This window comes from Anabrus simplex, chromosome 4 (assembly GCF_040414725.1).
Source record: "Anabrus simplex isolate iqAnaSimp1 chromosome 4, ASM4041472v1, whole genome shotgun sequence".
Lineage (NCBI taxonomy): Eukaryota > Metazoa > Arthropoda > Insecta > Orthoptera > Tettigoniidae > Anabrus > Anabrus simplex.
In genome coordinates, this window is record NC_090268.1 from 373,042,765 (window position 1) to 373,059,684 (window position 16,920).

The window sequence follows — 16,920 nt, forward strand, 5'->3', positions numbered from 1 at the left end:
TTAGAAACTGCCTCATGCCTGCTTAATCAGCCATGTGGTACTGCCTAATAGTCCTACTTTTAAGACCTTCCTTTCTATCACATTTATTTTTGACTACGACAAAAACAGCTTCATGATCACTAATACCATCTATTACTTCAGTTTCCCTATAGAGCTCATCTGGTTTTATCAGCACCACATCCAGGATATTTTTCCCTCTGGTTCGTTCCATCACTTTCTGAATCAGCTGTCCTTCCCATATTAACTTATTTGCCATTTCTTGGTCATGCTTCCTGTCGTTCGCATTTCCTTCCCAATTGACATCTGGCAAATTCAGATCTCCCGCTACAATCACATATCTTTCCATGTAGTTTCCCACATAGCCGACTATCCTATCAAATAATTCCATATCCGCATCAGTGCTACCCTTTCCCAGTCTGTACACTCCAAATATATCAAGTTGCCTATTATCTTTAGAAATGAGTCTTACACCTAGAAATTTACTGTTATTGATTATTGTAAGTGGTATGTTGTGAGCTGTCAGTGGAGCGATGGCATGGAATGATATCAGTAGACGAATAAGCTTGAGTGGTGTCTATAAAAGTAGGAAAGATCACAATATGAAGATAAAGTTGGAATTCAAGAGGACAAATCGAGGCAAATATCCATTTATAGGAAGGGGAGTTAGGAATTGGAATAACTTACTAAGGGAGATATTCAATAAATTTTCAATTTCTTTGCAGTCATTTAAGAAAAGGCTAGGAAAACAACAGATAGGGAATCTGCCACCTGGGAGACTGCCCCAAATGCAGATTTATAGTGACTGATTGATTGATTGACTGATTGATTGTTGGATGTGGAAGTGCTAGGATTGATGAGGAGAGGGCATATAACTTTGAGGACTCCAATTTGTGAAGAAGTGGAGATCATTCTTATCCTTTTGTGTTTTCATGTCGGTCCTTGTCTCTTCTCATGCTGACCTATCGTTGTGTCCTATTATGCATTCCTTTTCATGTTCCTATCTCTCTATATATGACTTGATTTGTATGATATTTAATATAGAAATTAAAAACTATCTAAATTTTAAAAATTATATTACCAGACATAGCAAGATAATTGATATCATGACCAGCCATTTCTGAAAATGGCCCAGACTGGCCAAATCCTGTCAGTCTAGCATAAACAAGACGAGGATTGTCTGAAAGCAGAACATTTGGTCCAAGGCCTAACTTCTCCATGACACCTGTAAACAAAAACAAATAATAAAAACGTGAGCACAAGAATACCACAAAAAAATAATATACAATATTAGAGAGAGAGAAATGCATTTATTTCTGCTTCCCCCATTTGGAAGCTGCCAAAAAAGACAAAGCTTACATGAAAAGTTGATTAAAAACTAGGCCTACAAGGGTCATATAAAATATGTCTATAAATGACTGGTATACCATATTAAAGTCCATTTATTAATAAAAATCGTATTAACACAGTGAAACCCCTTAAAGCCAATCAGATGAAAAAACCACAAAACTGGTCCTTTAGAGGGGAGGTCTTCTTAAAGTGGAATGTCAAATTACTGTTACGGATAGTGCACACATTAGGATTGGTAAAAATTGAAACTTCTGTTTATCGTAAATAATATATCACAATCGTTCAAAGCTAAAACAAGAGTAAATTTTTGGTATCTTCCATAAATATTCTTCTTCTATTCAATATACACATAAGTTAAGTACCAAATTTTACTAATATTAACATGCAGGGTACCCCAAAGAACTTCAAAAGAGCTAGACAGACCACAGGTAACAAAAGACAACATGTTAAAACACAATGCCAGTGAAGAAAGCTGTGTGTGCGCGCGCGCGCACCGCGCACGCGAATCTTCTCCTATTATCTCTAAGGACAGATTTATATTGACTGAAACTGCATTCAACATCGGAAGAGGTAATGGGAGCATAATTCTACTTCACAATATCTGCTGGGGTTAAATCCAATGTTAATTTTACACTTAAATCTCCACACAGCATTGCAGCAACCTTGTCATTTCTTCATATCCAGGGTTCTTTGAAAGTACAGTGGCCATCTTCATGTTTGCTACATCTGCAACTTTATCTGTATCACGATTTAGTTGTTCCACAGTTTTTTCTCACAATTTCACAACTTTCAGAAAGTGAGAGATGCAAGGTTTGGAGACTTTTCAGTGTTTTTTTGATGCATGAAAAATTATGCTGAATGTAACATAAGTCATTTCTCACACTTGTATCACAGACGACTGTTTTCGCGGCTTCAATTGAGGCTGCATCTTCAGAGTCCATGGCATGCAGAACGTTCTTAATACAGTCTATAATTCAACATAATATTCAACCGCTTGCAGCCACGTACCCCACCTAATTAGAATTGGCTTAGGCGGCAACAGAATCTCTGGGTACGTTTCTTTCAAAAGATGAACTCTTCTGTGGGCTTTGAGAAAAACGTTTTTCACTGAGGAAATCAATAAATCTACTATGGGGTAACTGCCTCTTACCACTTCTGCCACACGATGAAAGGCATGTGCTACAGATGTTAAATGAGTCATCTTAGGATATACAACACACAATGCTTCTCTGGCTTTTATCATATAAGGTGCAGAATCGCTAATAAAAAGTAACACTTTATTATACTTAACGCCCTGTGGCCAGAGGATACCCATAGCCTCATTGAACAATTTTGCTATAGTTTTGATATCGTACTTTTCTAGAACATCACAGTGTAAGAGAATCCGTTTACAATAATCTTCGCTTAACAAACCAATGATTACGTTGCCAATTAGCCTGCCTTCTTCGTCCGTTGTCTCACCAATGGAAACCCAAATTGGACCGTCTTTAATCTCTTGCCTTATCTTCCAGTTTCATCGTATATGGCTGAACAGTACGTTTTTCTAAACGTTGACTCATCTGGGATGGATCGTTTAGTATATTTCTCGAGGAATTCCCTGAAGCACTGATTATTCACTTTGAAGAGAGGTATGTCAGCAGAGATGAGAGCACGGCAGAAATCGGTGTTGAACTCGGACGTTACACTGGAAGTTGCTGGTTGTGTTTACTGGTTGAAACGTGCTGTTGCACAAGGAACCTTTGAGTAGATGTCACTGTACAATGACACAAATTACAAAATAATATATTACTGTCAGTTGATAAACCATCTTCTTTAAATTCTGATACGTAACTTTTCAATTTGAAACTGGTTGACTGAGCTACTTTAAGCATATTGTAACAACGTCAATGTCTTCAATGAATATCAATATACAACAGCACACACTGAACGTACAAGAACACTATGATCCATCCCACTGTTAATCCAAACTGTGAATGACTGGTAGTGAAATAGATGGAGTTATGAAGCAATCAAAGGGAATGCCTGAATTACAAACTAATCCAGAAACCACTAGCACATCGTCGATGAATGAGATTTCCCTAGTTACAAAATTAAGGCACAGACACAGTTAATGTTATGTAATGCAGCTTATCAGTGCTGTAAGTGTGAATAAGATAGTCACGGTACTGACTGGCTGATCTCCACCACTTCCGGGCTCAACCACTCTCGTCCTTCGCACCACTTATCAGCTTATTTTATCAGCCCAGGCGTGGACAGGCGTGATAATGACCTGCACACCAGTTAAAATATTAATTTTTCGAATATAGATTTTAAATTTATTTCTCCATTATTGAGAGGACTGCTAATTTAATATCTTCAGGGCTGCCGACGGTGGGATTCGAACCCACTATCTCCCGGATGCAAGCTCACAGCCGCGCGCCTCTAACCGCACGACCAACTCGCCCGGTAAGTAAAGTACTTCAAGTTGAGTATTTCATGTACTGGTATGACACAGGTACTGTGCAGATTTGTATGTTTCTGTCAATAAGATTACGTATTTGACAGATGATATTAATAAGAAACACAGTAAGACCAAGTTGTAAGGAAGTAAAAGAGTAGGACATGAGTTTTCTGTTGATTCTTGTTTGTAAAAAAAAAGGATAATTTCAGGCTTCCTATTCAAATAGCTGTGAACGTATTCATATTATTTAAGTGTTATACAGTTATATATACATGAACAGTAGATACCCATTTAAATTCTTTATGAAAAATAGTTGGTATTTTGTTTTTATTTCAATGTACGGTACCAAAATTCTATAAATTCAAACACACTTGCCTTTGGTTAAACTCGCTTAAAGACCCAATATGGCGGCTCCATAAGTAGCATTCGTGACTTGACCTCCTAGACAGACCTTGTTACCAACTATTGCTGTTTTACATTACATAACATTACCCAGTTTGTACGATCTTTGGTTTCATCTTACTTAATACATTCTATATTCTACATTTAGCTTAAATTTAACATTATATACATGATTTTACACATCTTTCCGCTCAAAAATGAATGTAAAGTCTCTATCTTCACCCTCAATTTCTCACGTTTTCATCGTATGTAGTTGAGTTCATGTCCAGGCTGTTCCGGCGCCATGTTTCCGGACCTCGTGCTCGCTGTCATCACTCGCGCTGTGGCACTCGTTCCACATGGAAACGGCACAATATCAATGAAAATATTAACATGCCAGACATAACAAATCACAGTATGTATATACAAAATCAAAACACACAGACATAAAAAGAAACAAAGCAAAAATTTACGTTGGAATTCCAGAATATTGGTAATGATGAAGACTTCTGTAACCATATCAAGAAATTCATGGAATTCTTATCCAAAGCCGTGCATCAGCTTCTCGGTCCAAAACACCCAGCAGTTCAATATTATGAGATACGGCGGAGAAAAAAAAGTTACTTAACAATCAACGTAAATTTATGCAATCAAGCAATCCAGAAAGGGGGACCAAGAGAGATAGAATAAAGCACCGTGAGAAGAATGAATATCAAAAAACTGAATTCCTATACTACAATCAGAGACGAAAAGCAGTATGTGCAGCAATCAATGACACCAATGAGGTCTGCAAGGTAGATATAAATAAAATACACAATTACTTTTAATTAATTATATAAGGAGCACTCGAATGAGTATTAAGTTTGTTGTCCCAATTTACATTGTGCTGTATTCTGTTAGAGTCTTTATTCTGTTCTTGCACTTTAGCAGATGGTAGCGGTCGCACTTTTCCTTACACAGTGTACAAACACAGTCATCTGTTGGATTGTGGAATTTTGTCTTTGCGCATATTTTGTGGTGGAAGCCATGTATTGCATATCTTGTTATGACATGTCTTTGCTCTTGAAGTTGCTTGGTCCAGTTTCGATCGATCATGGCGTCATTTCCGTAGAATTCGGGGTCTATTACTGCGCGTTTCTTGAGAAGTTTTTTCTGAAGCTCTTGCAATGGGCCGGTAGATGGCAGTGGTAGATTGAGTCGTAGATCCTCAATGAAGTAAGTTTCCCGTGCCAGTACATAAACAAGTCTGGAGGGTGCCAGTTTGCCTACTCCTAGGGCCTTCTTCAGGAACCTTGCTTTGACCCTTTCTATCCTCTCCAAGTCACCGATTGTCAGGTTATCCCATATTATTTCGATTCCGTACGAGACAATTGGGGTTATTGCGGTCTTGAATAGAGTCATCGCTGTGTTAAGGGATAGCATAGAAATATTCTTGATATTGTGGATGGCTCTGATTGCTGCTGTCGTTCTGTCTATGACGTGGCTGTTGAAGGATGCCATGCTCGTTTGGAACGTGATGCCCACGTATTTGAATTTCTTGACTATTTCTAGTGGTTTATTATTTAATGTTATAGCGTCGTCCTTGGCCGCCTTGCCACCTTTTCTGAAGACCATCTGTACTGTCTTTTCCTGGTTAATTTCAAATTTGTTATCTGAAGCCCAAGCTTCTAACTTCATCACTGTCGACTGTAGTTCTGCTTTTGAGCTCGATCCCAGAGCCATGTCATCAGCGTACATTATTAGAGTAGTCTCAGGGGAGTCCGTCATTATCTGTGTGATATCTGCCGTTGCTACGTTGAATAGTAGCGGGCTTAGCGGGTCCCCTTGGGGTACCCCGTTTGTTTGAATTACTTTCCCGGATGAGGATGCTCCATCTTCAATTTTGATTAGGTTGTAGTCTAGTATGGTCTCAACGATTCTCACGAGCGTGTTGTCACCAATCATTTGTTTCAATTTTCCTATCAGAATATCTCTGTCGATAATATCAAAAGCCTTCTTATTAGTGATGAGCGATACCGTGATTTGTGAGTCACAGCGTGATTTGATATCGTGATTTTCTGATATCAGTGATTTTTAGTCGTGACGTGATCACAATCACCGCATCGTCCGTGCTGCTTGGTGCTTGTTATTTGTAGCTTGTGATCAAGAGAATGCCTTGTTATTGTGACTAGGCTATCTCTGTGTAAACATTTATAAGAAAATCAGCCACTTAAGGGTTTGCAATTAATAAATAACCTACATTTTGGTTGCATTACAGACACGGTCGTTGCCAATTTACTTCTAGGCGTACAAACATAATCATTTTATTATTTACATTCGTTTTTTGTAGACATGCCGAAGTTCAACCAATATGTCAAGGAAAAAATAGGATCAACATTGGTAACAGTCGTGTTTTATACTGTAACCGATTATTTGGTATGTGCTAGGAAATGAAATTCTACACATTTATCTGGCACAAGTGAAAAATATAATGATGAATGACTATTCCCAGCCACCTAATGTAAGGTTAACGATACCAGTGCACCTTTCCCTAGATACCAGTACCGGCAGTAATTTAGAAAAATATATGGTATGGAAAGGCATTGACCCAGCTGCGTGAGGGCAGTTGGGAAGCTACAATGAGGAGCGGTCTAAGAGGCACGGCAATACACTTGAGGGATGTGACGTGCTGACCACACGGCTATCTAATATCTGCAAGCCTAGAGCTGCGCAGCAGCTGTAAATGAAAGCCAAGACCTTTCGAGGCCTGGAGTGTTCTTGTTCTTAATTAACTTTAGAGTAGTAGTGGTTTAAGTGAAATAATTCAAAATTACAAATTTTATTCATTAGCTATTCCTTATCTTAGTCTAATTTTCATCACATTATTGTGTTTTAGATTTCACAAGAGCATGCTGATAGTGCTAGTCACAAAGCAAAATCAACCATGAAAAGTAACACTGGACAGACTCTGCTTACACAAAGTATACCTCCCACAATCCACAGTAGTTTCTATGCTCATATGTTTAGAGCCCTAGTTGCTGAAAATATCCCCTGGAATTCTGTGCATAGTCATGTTTTCAGAGATTTGTTTACAGAAATACACCAACAACACATACTTTCAACATCTACATTAAAGAAAAACTACTTAGATATAGGAGGTAATTTTGCCAGTCACAGAGGATATTTGGGAGTCCTTACATAGGGTTGTATGTGGACAAAACCAGCAACTCTGTGGGCAGGTACATTGCTAATCTTATAGTAGGAAAACTGGAACCCAATTGGCATTTACTGCTCTCCTTTGTTCTAAGCAGCTTCAGAAAATAGAGCAAAGCATTGTGAACATCATCAACAAGGGGTTCCAGTTGTTGTATCCTGGGAGTGTTGATTATAAAGACCTTCTCCATGTCTCCAATGCTGCTTCCTACATGATTGCTACTCTACCTCTCGTTAAAACTTTCTACCCTTCTTTAATGTCCATGTTACTTGCATGGCCCATGACTTGCACAGACTCACAGAAATAGTTAGGGCCAAGTTGCCTGCAGTAAATAATCTGATTTCAACAACGAAGAGAGTGTTCTGTAAGCTTCCATCAAGAATAGCCATCTTCTGAGAGAAATTCCCCTCTATTCTTTTCCACCACAGCCAATCATCAGCCGTTGGGGTTCCTCATTGGAAGCTGCCCTGTATTATATCGAACATCTGTGATAGACAATATGCCTTTAACAGACAACTCTGCATGTGTGTCGTATGGGCAAAGATCTGCTAAAGGATTATTCCAGTGTTCAGAGAGACATTGCATATATTCAGGCAAATTTTTCATTTCTTCCAGTCAATCATTACAAAAATAGGAAAAAAAGTAGAGTCTCAAACAGATATATTTTGTAATTGAGGAAGCTGAGAATATTATACAAAGTACTAGGGGTAAAGTAAGGGATAAAATAAAAGACAGGTGGGCTAGTGTATTGCAGAAGAATCTAGGTAATTCAGTGCAGGAAAGGATATATCAGGTAATGGATGGGGAAAAGTAGACCGACCTAGTGAAATTGAACTGAAAAATGTAGGTAAATTTTGCTATGCCCCTCCAACATCTGTGAGTGTAGAGCACACTTTTTCTGCTTTAAAAATTGTTTTAACAGACAAAAGACGCAGCCTGACTGTGGAAAATTTGGAGAAGATTATTGTTATGTGCTGTAAAGCAAACTACGACTGAAAAGTGCAGTAGGAATGTTCCTCAAAAATAAATACGCATACCAGTACTATGCATTTAATTTAATTTTAGTACAGTACTGATGAAAATTTTTTGTTTCCTAATCCATAGCTGTTTGTAATAAACGCCTGTTTAATTATGCCTTCATTTAGCAACTATTCCTATTTAGAAAGGGTAGCCTATACCACATTACTGTACTTAACGTAAAAAAAAAAATCACATAACAGTGTAAGTCTATTTTGTCATATTTTAAAGTCGATTTTCTGCCTATTTTAAAAGCATATTTGAAGTGCCTATATTCTCTTTTAAAAACCTATTTACTTGTTTAAAAGGCCATTTTAGGTGCCTAAAACATTTTTTTAGAGTCTAAAATCCCAGGTCTGTATCATCAGATACATGCCGATTGTTGACTACTGCTTTCTGGCAAAGCAAGTGAGAGGTGCTTGCATTCCAAATGTTTATTCAGATTTGAAGTACTTCTTTTTAAGACAATTTCTGTTTGCTCATATTACATATTGTGAAATTTTCATCCACTTCTTTAAAGGACTGCTACAGGTCACTGTTCTTCCTTTTTCTAGAAAACGCCATTTCAGTCAACTTGCCTCCTAATACTGAGCTTCAGTGACAATATGCCCCCGGGTATTCCAAAATACAGGAGAAATACATGTTTGTTACTATTCTAGGAGAGTCCCGTGTACCACGATTTTTTTGAACGCGCGCTTAAAAATAATACCACACTGCGAGTCAACTGATAATATCCTGAAACTGATATTGCAAGCGATGCCGAGGATTATAAGTGTTTCGGTTGTTAATATATTCGGGAGGAATGTGCTCAATTCCTACAAATACATTATATACTGAACGATATGTTGACGTCCTTAAAAAATTAAATCAACAAATGTCCGTACTGTTGGTAATCATGGCGATGCTGCTTCCTTGAACGCATCGCTTCGCATGGATACCGTTGCGGCGGCACATGTCGTGATATCACGACTGATCACAACATCGATCACAGTCACAGTTTAGGTAGCAACATTCTAGTTCTGTATATGGAGTTAAGAGGGCGCACGATGATCACTTGAAGTGAAATCACGACTGATCACAGTGATAGCGTAGAAAGTAACAGTCGTTACTCGTGATTTCTTGATATCAGTGAAAAAATCACAGTTCGTGAAATATCGCCCATCACTACTTCTTATAGTCAACAAAGACGATGTAGTACTTCCCTTTTGGATGCCTCAGTGCCTCTTCAATTTTTTCTTTCAGGTATGCTGCGGCTTGTAACGTGCTTTTTCCTTTGCGGAAGCCTAGTTGGCATTCTGGTATGAATGGGTCTATTTCGTTGTTTAGGCGATTCGCTACAATAGTTGCAAATGCTTTGTATAAGTTGCTATCTAGAGCTATACCTCTATATGAGTCGGGGTTGTCAGTTTCTCCTTTCCCTTTGTACAAAATCTTCAGCGTTGCCGTTCTCCAAACTTTCGGTATTTTGCCTAAATTTAGACATTTGTTGAATAGTTCTGTCCAAAGCTGTAGTAAATGGTCTTGAGTACTTTTTAAGTGTTCTGTATATATGTTGTCCGGTCCTGCTGACTTCCCTTTTTTTCCTTTGCTGATTACCATCTGTACTTCCCCTGTGGTTAGTCTAATTTCGTGTTCTGGATCGATAGGGTGGTTTGCGGTGTCACCTTTTGCTCTGCTGTCCCTGTTTAGAAGCACTGAGAAGTGTTTTTCCCATGTTTCCATTGGTATTTCCCTCGCTCTACACTCTTGCTTTTTCTTGAGGGCCCGAAATGGGTCTGTTTCTGCTTCGACTGCAATCTTCTTGGCTTCTGCTTCCAGGTATTTAGCTCGCTTCTCTTTTAGAAGTTTTCTGTAATTTCTTCTTTTGATGGCATATGCTTCCAAGTAATCAGCGGTCTCCATTTTTCTGGCTGAGCATAACGCGCGTAAGGTGTCTTTTCGTGCTATGTAGCATTGCCTGTCAAACCACTTTTGCGCTCTCCTTTCTTTCACAGGCAAAGCGGTGAATTACTTTTCCTCTCGTGTTTTAATCCCTAATGATTTGGAAAGACCAAAATATACTTCTCACAACATCTGAAGTAGAATCTGTAGAATTAGGAGATACAACGAATACAATCATTTTTAAACAAGAAGTGAGTATACAATCAAGAATATACCTGTTGACACATCCTCAGGCCCAAACCATATATTGATGAGGGCACTTAAACATGACACGTATTACAAAATCATAGAACTGATTGCAACAACCATGTTAACAAGAACACTGGTGCTCGAGATTCTTAAGCGAGCTAGAACCGTGCTTATCCATAAAGGAGGAGACCCCATGGATCTAAATAACTGGAGACCAGTAAGCATCTATTCACCAGTGAAAAGAGTAATAGAGCTCATATTAGATACACGAGTACGTAGCTACATGAGCTTTAATGACAAGCAATGTGGTTTCACAAACTCTGCTGGCACTCGTATCAACATTTCCAACTTGGAATCTATTCTGACGTCAGCCAAACACCAAAAGGTCGACTGTAACCTAGTTTTCCTGGATATCACTAAGACCTTTGACAACGTAGGACATAAAAACTTGAAGAATTCCCTCTCCTCCCTCGCTCTACCATAAAAACTGGCTGACCTAATAATGGCACTACACACTAGTAATACTACTCAAATAGAATCCCATCATACAAAGACCAAACCAATTGTTTTCAATAAAGGTATAATGCAGGGTTCTCCCTTATCGCCGCCACTTTACAACATTGCAAATGACAACATTTTAGAAGAACTTCTATCAACAGAGTTCCAGGAAGAACATGGACATTGTATTAATGCCAGGCCTTCCTAACGTAACCATTCTAGGCTTTGCTGACGATACATTGATTGTAGCAAAAAAAAAACAAGACTTTGGCTAGAAAGATCACTGAAATTACCATCAAGAGATTCGAAGAAATTGGCCTAACAATCAATGTCAACAAATCTAAATCAATTTCCATAGTAAAAAGAAGTCCTACCTACAAGCCTCTAACATTAGATGGTTACAATGAAATTACATCTATAACTCCTACAGAGACAATCTGCTACCTCAGAATAAACTATCACAATGCTACTGTATTTGATGCTAAATTAATGATGGAGAAACTTAAGAATAAACTAGACGCATTAGCATCAACTCCACTACTGCAACCACACCAGAAATTTAATGTGCTACATTTGCCCATCTTTGATCTACAAATTCCACACTACACCTTTACATCGAATACCTGTGAGTTTCCTAACTAATACTGACAAACTTATCAAAAGCACCTTGAAAGAAGTTCAACTTCCAATAGATACACCAGACAGCATGTTATACTCTGATAACAAGTATAAAGGACTCAGTCTTTTCAAGTGCAGTTGGGAGGCTTATCTACAGCACATGAATGCATCAATCCAACAATATACACATTAACCATACCAGAAACCTCCATACAGAAACAGAGAAGTGCTTTGAAAAACTTGGGCTGATCCTGAATATGAATCAGTCAGGGTCCCACTCCTGCGACAACAACTCCGTGAGAAAGAATTCGATGAATGGTGTGCCTTACCACAAAAGGGTAAGGGTATTATACTGTATAAGAAATACACACCTGCGAATCAGTGGGTAAGAAAACCCAAAGGTTTAACCAGCATCGAATGGAGAAATGCTATAAAACTGACAGCAAATGTAGTTCCAGTTCAAGCATTACCAAGCAGGTCCCAAGACAATAATCACTGTCGGCATTGCCACAGTGAGATTGAAACACTTGGTCACGTCATGGGTTCCTGTCCATTTAATGACACACTACGGAATTCACGACATCATCGTATAAAATCTATGATTGCTGAAGCCCTAAGAATGATAAGAATTTAATTTGGCCTGTATTGAACTGAGATTACAATTTAATTAATAATATATTGTGGTTCCACCCATTCAATACAAAAAAACTTATTAATACAAGGTTACATTAAAAGTTAATCACAATTGGGACCGGTTTCGACCTTTAGTCAGGGTCATCTTCAGCCTGTTGTTCAAAAGGTGCAAGGTAAAAATTCACTGGCAAATAACAAGAGAACATAGAAAACAAGCTTTTTTCACATGACGAAAGTTCAATATCGTATAAGAAAGATGCACTGGGTATTCAAAAGTCTTTTAAATTTTTCAAAAGGTGCAAGGTAAAAAATTCACTAGCAAATGAAAGACGTAGAAAACGTAAACTTTTTCACATGATGAAAGTTCAATATCACATAAGAAAGATGCACTGGGTATTCAAAGGTCTTTTAAATCTTGATGTGGAGATAAATAATTATCTCAATGTTGGATCTTGTAGCCATATGTTTTATAGACTAAGAAGCAAATAGCTGGTTGTTATTGTTTTTATGCAGAAAAGTTAAAGTTAAGCACTAGTGTGAAGAGAAATAAATGCAGTATTGAAACAATTTAGTCTCTCAGATCTGTGATCTGTCCCACAATTGGAACCAGTTTCGACCTTTAGTCAGGGTCATCTTCAGATCACAGATCTGTGATTCTCAATTGTTCCAATATTGCACTTATTTCTCTTTACACTGGTGCTTAACTTCAACTTTTCTGCATAAAAACAATAACAACCAGCTAATTTCTTCTTAGTCTATAAAACATATGGCTACAAGATCCAACATTGAGATAATTATTTATCTCTACATCCAGATTTAAAAGAACTTTGAATACCCAGTGCATCTTTCTTATGTGATATTGAACTTTCATCATGTGAAAAAGTTTATGTTTTCTACGTCTTTTATTTGCCAGTGAATTTTTACCTTGCATCTTTTGAACGACAGGCTGAAGATGACCCTGACTATAGGTCGAAACCAGTCCCAATTGTGATTAACTTACAACGTAACCTTGCATTAATAAGTTTTCTTGTGTTGAACAGGTGGAACCACAATATATTATTCATTTAATTGTGAAGCCCTAAGAGGAAAGGATTATACAGTCTACGAGTAAGTATATGGATTGTCTCAGTCTGGGTCAAGCCGTCGAATTGACATGACTGCTATACCACCGGGCTCAAGTAAAGGGTTCATAATAGACCCCACAATTAGAACCGAGGCATCATCCACTCAACCACATGATGTACACAAGGAGAAATGTGATATATATAAACGTACAATTCCATATTACGCTGAGAAATATCATCTGGACTCAATAGAAGTTTTAGGATTGATGATAGGACCAAAAGGCACCATTATTCACACATTTTACAACTTTTGTAAGAAATTTAATTTGGATAACCAATTTATTAAGGGCATTGGGTTAGCAGCCCTGAAAGGCTCGTTAACAATAGTAAGAAATCATTTATACTCTTAGCTATATCTTTGAGCTATAAGGAGTTCCTCATGGTTTCAAAATTACTGACATACGATTTTTATTAAGTAATAAGTAGGCTATAATATGGTATACCAAATATTTATAGACTTATTTTATACAACCCTTGTAGTTGTCAATCAACTTTTAATGTAAGCTTTGTCTTTTTGGCAGCCTCCAAATGGGGGAAGCAGAAATAAGTGCATTTCTCTCTCTCTGAACTGTTCAGCAGCACACAATACGTTCTGGATGAACATCATCATGTTATAAGTTATATTTCATGAGCAGTAGAGAACAATGGAGAAAATTTTGTGGAATAGCATAGCTTTTGTTGCAAGCGGTATCAATGCAAAAGAAACCTTTGTAGTGGACTTAAAATTAGATTTTCCTTCCAAATTACATATCCCAAGCAATGATATAGACTATGGAACACACTGGAGTTTAAGAAAGTTTTCTCTTGTAGTCAAAGTCATGCCAGACTACTCTGTTGGCCAATCATATAACTCCTCCAGAACACTTCGTTAGTGCCTGGAATATATTGTTCATATTTCTTTAGATCTTCTCTCTTCTTTTTCAGAAGTTCCCCACAACAAGCTTTCTCTGTCGGCAGTTCAACTTCTCCGCAAGCAGTATTCCTCAGTTTGTAACTATGGCTGATTATGCCACCAATGAAATCTTTAGTCATCACACACCCTTGTTTAGTGCATCAATATTCAAAATAAAAGTACTTGGAAACACCAAAGGAGTCCTTATCCTACCTTTGAATATCATTTCCTATTGACAAACTTCTAATATCTGAAACTTGTTCTTCTTTAGATGATCTTTGTATGAGTTTGCAGTACTGCTGAACTGTGTAGATTCTATCTGTTTTATGTAGGACTCTCTTATTAACACCTTTGCTCACATAGAGGAGTATGGTTGTTTAAGCACGTCGTCTTCTGTGGTCCGTAGGTGAGTAAAGTCGTTTAACACTCGTTCAGTGTATCGCGCTCCGATATGCTTGTGTTTTCAAAGACCAGAAGAGTACCACCTAGAAGATCCTTTTTCTTCTGGTAGATGACTCAGGTATCCTCTTTTCTCAACACTGTACAACCCTCACTTTTGTGTTCTTATACTCACTGTTTACAAGCCCATTTTGGTGCTTCTCAAACTGATTGAAATTGCAAGTGATGATGGTTATGAAGTAGACAAAAGCTTGAAATAAGTAAATTTTGTGGTAGTAAGAGTAATTCCAGAAGAAGAAATGTGTGATATTTTGCACAATAACAACAGGTGATGATCTAATAGCTACAGACAGTGAAAGTGAGTGTGTTTATGTGTGCAGTTAAAGTGTTGGAAGGGTGAACAGTAATCTGGACAGGAACAATGACAAAGTTATTGTCGTCCATCGGCTCCAATATTTGACATACGTTCAAGTGTAAATAAAAACAGTGAGGAAAACGATGTTATGTTTTTGTAATTTTTTTAAAATATATATTTCTTTAATATGCACTAAGTTCAGTCAAGTAGGCTGCTTTTTAAAAATGGCTGGGCCACAGGTCCCTATCACAGGGCAGAAATGAGACTCCCCTCTGGGCAAAGTATTGTTTTATTACTTTGAATCTTCCTATTTCAACTAAACACATCAAGAATCATACTATGGTATTGTTTTTGTTCTGTTGAGGACAGTTATCACTGAACAAGTGAAATTCCATTATCCCTGGACCTATTCATCATCAATGTAGTCTTTCAAGAAATTACATAATTGATCTGGTGTTTTTTTTTTTTTGTTGCTATTCTGTCATAATACACATAATATATATTTTTTGTTCTCAAGTTATGTATGCCAAAAGTAGTCACACTCAACTGTATATAATAGGAGATGTTCTGCACTGAAATATGTGGCGACAACACAGCTGCCAAGAAATCAAAACACAAACGTAGTACATTTTCTTCGTTTTGATATACAGTATTGCATTTACTTCTTTCAGTGCACAACAGAACATCTTGCTTCTGCACTTTTGTATCAACATTTCTGCAGCAGTAATATTTGGCAATGTCACAGAGAAACCGACTCCTGAGTTTACACCTAAGTTCATTACAAGTACTGCATGTCTACCAAACTTAAGAGTAAAGTTCTGTTCACATAATTCCGGTAAAACTGATACTTAGATATTGTCTTCACAGATAACTGAGCATCTAAATATTTATTTCTTTTCTTGTGTGATTTGTTGATTCTCTAAGGAAGAACAATATATGGTAATGAATGTTTATTTCTTTTCCTGAGTAATTTGTTGATTCTTTGTGGAAGGAAGATATATGTTCATGAATTTGACACCACACATCTCCAGAAACAGCACTCAATGATCTACCACATAAATCCTTGGTGATTTTCCCTGTTTCAAAATGTTTAATAAGTGTTATACTAGTTTAGATGATACACCATGACTGCTGAAATGCAGTTTTACAAACTCAAACATGGCAGAATCCCCAAAGTATGTGATAATTCATAGAATCAAAATATTTTATATTATTATCTTTACCCGAACATTTCCAAATCAAATCAAATCAAATCAAATCAAATCAAATCAAATCAAATCAAATCAAATCAAATCAAATCAAATCAAATCAAATCAAATCAAATCAAATCAAATCAAATCAAATCAAATCAAATCAAATCAAATCAAATCAAATCAAATCAAATCAAATCCAATCCAATCCAATCCAATCCAATCCAATCAAATCAAATCAAATCAAATCAAATCAAATCAAATCAAAATCTCTTTATTTGCAAATGAGGTGTCTACCTCGGTGGCAAATGGTGCACTAAAATACATTATTGTCAAGCACTAAATTTTAAATTAACAAGAGAAGAATTTTTTTTTTCTAGAATACAATAATATACTATTTATGCTAACAATTTTTTTCTATTAAACAAACAGATCATCCTTAATAAATTTATATTGTTTACAAAATTCTACTTATAATATCTACTATACTTACAAACATAGTCAACTCATATACAGTATGTGGAATTACTTCAAATAATACTATGCAACTGGTATAAGATAAAATTTACATTACATTTATTTTTATTTTATTTTTACCCATTTTGGAACCTAAGTAGCATAACGACCTGCTGCGTCTTAACCAGAGCCCCTTTTTGCCACCACTTTTCAGAGTTCCTGAAGGGCCTTCACAGCTACCGTAGTG

The 16,920-nt window shown here is 37.1% G+C and overlaps 1 protein-coding gene across 5 annotated transcripts in view; it reads right to left on the reverse strand.

Moving 5' to 3' along the window:
* The window catches only part of Amacr (Alpha-methylacyl-CoA racemase), a 163,168-nt gene that overhangs the window by 37,029 nt on the left and 109,219 nt on the right, over positions 1 to 16,920 (reverse strand). For 4 of the 5 annotated variants that reach the window (XM_067145815.2, XM_067145812.2, XM_067145810.2 and 1 more), the window contains one exon: positions 1,079 to 1,222. The exons of the other annotated variant lie outside the window; for it this stretch is intronic. In XM_067145815.2, coding sequence (XP_067001916.1) covers positions 1,079 to 1,222 — 144 coding nt within the window. The remainder of the gene's footprint in view (positions 1 to 1,078; positions 1,223 to 16,920) is intronic. 5 annotated transcript variants of the gene reach the window in all.